At 41.8% G+C, this 3820-nt stretch overlaps 1 protein-coding gene across 1 annotated transcript; it reads right to left on the bottom strand.

Annotated features, from left to right (window-relative positions):
• Positions 1-488: 488 nt before the first annotated feature.
• On the bottom strand, positions 489-2402 carry LOC131618800 (uncharacterized). Its single transcript, XM_058889957.1, has one exon. It carries the CDS (start codon positions 2400-2402, stop codon positions 489-491), a length of 1914 nt encoding a protein of 637 aa, XP_058745940.1.
• Between the last annotated feature and the right edge of the window lie 1418 nt (positions 2403-3820).

The raw sequence follows: 3820 nt of genomic DNA, 5'->3' as shown, positions 1-3820 counted from the left end.
TGTGCATCCCATATGAACACTTTACCCTTACACGTCAACTTAGTTAACGGAAGTGCCAACTTAGAAAATCCTTCAATAAACCGTCTGTAGTAACCGGATAAGCCCAAGAAACTTCTAATCTCGGTAGCTGACTTTGGAGTCTCCCATTGTAACACAGCATCTACCTTAGATGGGTCTACAGCAATGCCACTACCAGATATGACATGTCCCAGAAAACTGACTTCTTTCAACCAAAATTCACACTTGGACAACTTCGCATACAACTTCCTTTCTTTCAACACTTGCAATACCGTCCTCAAATGATCTGAATGCTCTGGCTCTGATTTAGAATATATCAAGATGTCGTCTATGAACACCACGACGAACTGATCTAAATACTCATGGAAGATACGGTTCATATATTCCATAAATACTCCTGGCGCGTTCGTAACAACAAATGGCATCACTGAATATTCATAATGTCCATATCTTGTTCTGAATGCTGTCTTCTATACATCTTCATCTTTAACCTTAATCTGATGGTAACCCGACCTCAGATCGATCTTGCTAAAAACACTCGCACCCACCAATTGGTCCATCAAATCATCTATTCTCGGTAACGGGTATTTATTCTTAATGGTTACTTTATTCAGCTGTCTATAATCTACGCAAAGTCTCATGCTTCCGTCCTTTTTCTTCACTAACAGCACTGGGGCTCCCCACGGCGATACACTTGGTCTGACAAACTTCTTCTCCAGTAAGTCTTCTAATTGCTTCTTTAATTCTGTCAACTCAGATGCGGACATCCTGTACGGTGCCATAGAAACAGGCCTGGTACCAGGTACAAGATCAATCGTAAACTCAATTCCTCTTTCTGGCGGCACATCGGGAATCTCATCGGGAAAAACTTCAGGGAATTCACATACTACCGGTAGCTCATCGATGATGTTCTGATTCTCGATTGACAATGTTGCCATCAACGAGAACATCTCTACCTCTTCCTTCAGCAATTGTCGTACCTGCTTAGATGACACTAAACCAGCTCCTTCTTCTTCGGCAGTTGAAAATGTCACAGTCTTGTTATAACAATTGATATGAGCATAGTTATATTCTAACCAGTCCATTCCCAAAATTACGTCCAGCCCGGCTAACGGTAAACATACTAAATCAACAGCAAAGTCCCTGTCGAAGATCGACAACGGACACTTCAAACAAACAAGAGATGTAGTCACAGATCCTTTAGCTGGAACCTCAACTACCATCTCGCCATTCATCGAAGATAGCACAAGACCCAACTTTTCAACACATTCAGCAGCAATAAAACAATGAGTAGCACCAGTATCGATAATAGTAATTAAAGGCATACTATTGATGAAGCAAGTACCTCTAATGAGTCTGTCCTCAGTGCTTGTCTGAGTACCAGCCAATGCGAACACCTTACCACCAGCTTGTGCCTTCTTTGGTTTCTGACATTGACTTCGAATGTGTCCTTCTTCACCGCAATTAAAACTAACCACTTCTTTATGTCTACATTCAGACATCATATGACCAGTCTTGCCACAACGGAAACACTTCTTAACGTCATCAGTGCAGTAAGTACTCTTGTGACCAGCCTTGCCACATTTAAAACACACAATCGGGGCAGGAGCACCTCCCCCACTTGTTCTCTGGCCCGGAGCAGCTCTCTGTTTGCGCTTTCCAGCTGGAGTGTCATAAGGCTTGCCACGTTGCTGACTCTGCTTACCTCTTCTATCACTGACAATCTTATAGTGAGCAGCATTATCTTCCTCAAAGATTCTGCAGCTGTCTACCAAGTTAGGGAAAACGCGGATCTGCTGATACCCTATAGCCTTCTTGATCTCAGAGCGTAACCCATTTTCAAACTTAACGCATTTTGAAAACTCTGCACCCTTTCCATCATAGTATGGATAAAATTTGGCCAATTCAGTGAACTTTGCAGCATAGTCAGTCACTGACATGTTCCCTTGTTTCAGTTTGTGGAACTCGATTTCCTTCTTGCCACGGACGCTCTCAGGGTAATACTTCCTCAGGAATTCTCTTCGGAACACGTCCCAAGTGATCTCTTCACCTGCAGCTTCTAGTCTAGGATGTGTTGCTAGCCACCAGTCGTCAGCTTCGACTGCTAGCATATGCGTCCCATAGCGAACTTTTTGAGCCTGAGTACAATCCATTAGACGAAAGATCCTCTCGATTTCTTTCAACCACTCTAGGGCTCCATCGGGGTCGTGCTTGCCTTTGAAGACCGGCGGGTTCTCCCTCTGGAAAGTAGCCAAACTGCGAGACCCAACATTCTCACCAGCATTAGGTTGATGTTCCAGAGCTTGAGCCATAGCCTCCAAAGCAGCAGCAATCGCAACATCGTTTCTTCCAGCCATTTCAACTAAACACTGCAACAGAAACATAGTTTAGATAACGAGATTAACAATACTCGATTTGTTAACGACTCAACTACTTGGTCGGACGGACCGAACTGCTCTGATACCAATTGTAACACCCCACTTTCCCATATCAAAAATAAACGAATTATAAATACATAAATAATCATAGTAATACGAGTAGGATCTCACATCTTCTAAACAATTCACAATAACATCACTTTATTTAATATTCATTAAAATAGAATATCCTATACTGCAGCGGAATTCAAAACAGCTTATTAATTCTCATGGCACCACGACCCCAACAAATAAATCATATCCACTAAACAGGTGGTCCAACAATAATGTCAAAATCAAGATACGTAACAATTTAACATTTAACTGAAAGGAAAACAAAACACAGCGTATCCCAACATCCCCGTGTTACGTATCAGAGCGACTCCTAAGACTCGATCAAGTAACACTCGAGAAATCCAAGCACTACTCTGGTACCTGGTTATCTATACTCCCGAAGAAGCACAGACACAACAACAGAAAAGGGGTGAGAATTACATTCAATAAATATACGGTGAAATATCACATGGTTAAGGAGTAGTATCTACACCACACACAAACAAAATCATAAACAAATTTTCACACCATCAATCACAGAACAACATCATTACATGACATTTACAAACAGTCAGATGAATGAAAATGTAACTATCGACTCTACATGCATGTGGTACCAACAGAGCATAAGCCCTCAACAGATGCCATTATATTAGAGGCAATAACAAGGCATAAGCCTTCAACAATGCCAATACAGGCCAACAACAGAGCATAAGCCCTCAACGACATATGTATGCAATATGGATGTCTCATCAACACAATTCAACAACACAAGGCTTCAGCCTTCAACTCATCGCCATTTAGGCTATCAACCAGCTCAACAACATGCAACTATAATTTCATTATCTTGTAGTTACATTCACAACAATCAACACACCTTATCACAATATTTATGTCCAAATTATAACTCTTACAGTCTCTCTATGTTTACCTAAGTCCTACAGTTTAAGTAACTCAGAAAGGTATTTATCTCACTCAAGTATCAGAATAAAATCACAAAAATGGAAAATTCTGCACACTAGCGTAACCATACGCGTACAGCTACCCCATACGCATACGCCTCTTCTCCCATACGCGTCCCATACGCGTTTTGCCAGAATCAGATTTGCACTAAAAACTCCTCCATACGCATATCACATTCTCATACGCGTATGACCTCTCTCTCATACGCGTACCATATGCATTCCACCAGTAGGTTGTACTATGTTGGGACAGGACTGCGTATCATACGCGTATAGCCCCCTGGGTTTGTCCCTCATACGCGTACGACCTCAACCCATACGCGTATCATACGCAAACTGACAGGAAAATTGTCTTTCCAAGTCTGCATT

The sequence above is a fragment of the Vicia villosa genome, linkage group LG7 (assembly GCF_029867415.1).
Source record: "Vicia villosa cultivar HV-30 ecotype Madison, WI linkage group LG7, Vvil1.0, whole genome shotgun sequence".
Lineage (NCBI taxonomy): Eukaryota > Viridiplantae > Streptophyta > Magnoliopsida > Fabales > Fabaceae > Vicia > Vicia villosa.
The sequence above is the reverse complement of the archived record's forward strand: the minus strand, read 5'-3'. Positions and strand labels throughout refer to the sequence as shown.

Excerpts from the sequence above, each read along its gene's own strand:
- LOC131618800 (XM_058889957.1), bottom strand. The coding sequence starts at position 2,402 with ATGTTTCTGTTGCAGTGTTTAGTTGAAATGGCTGGAAGAAACGATGTT.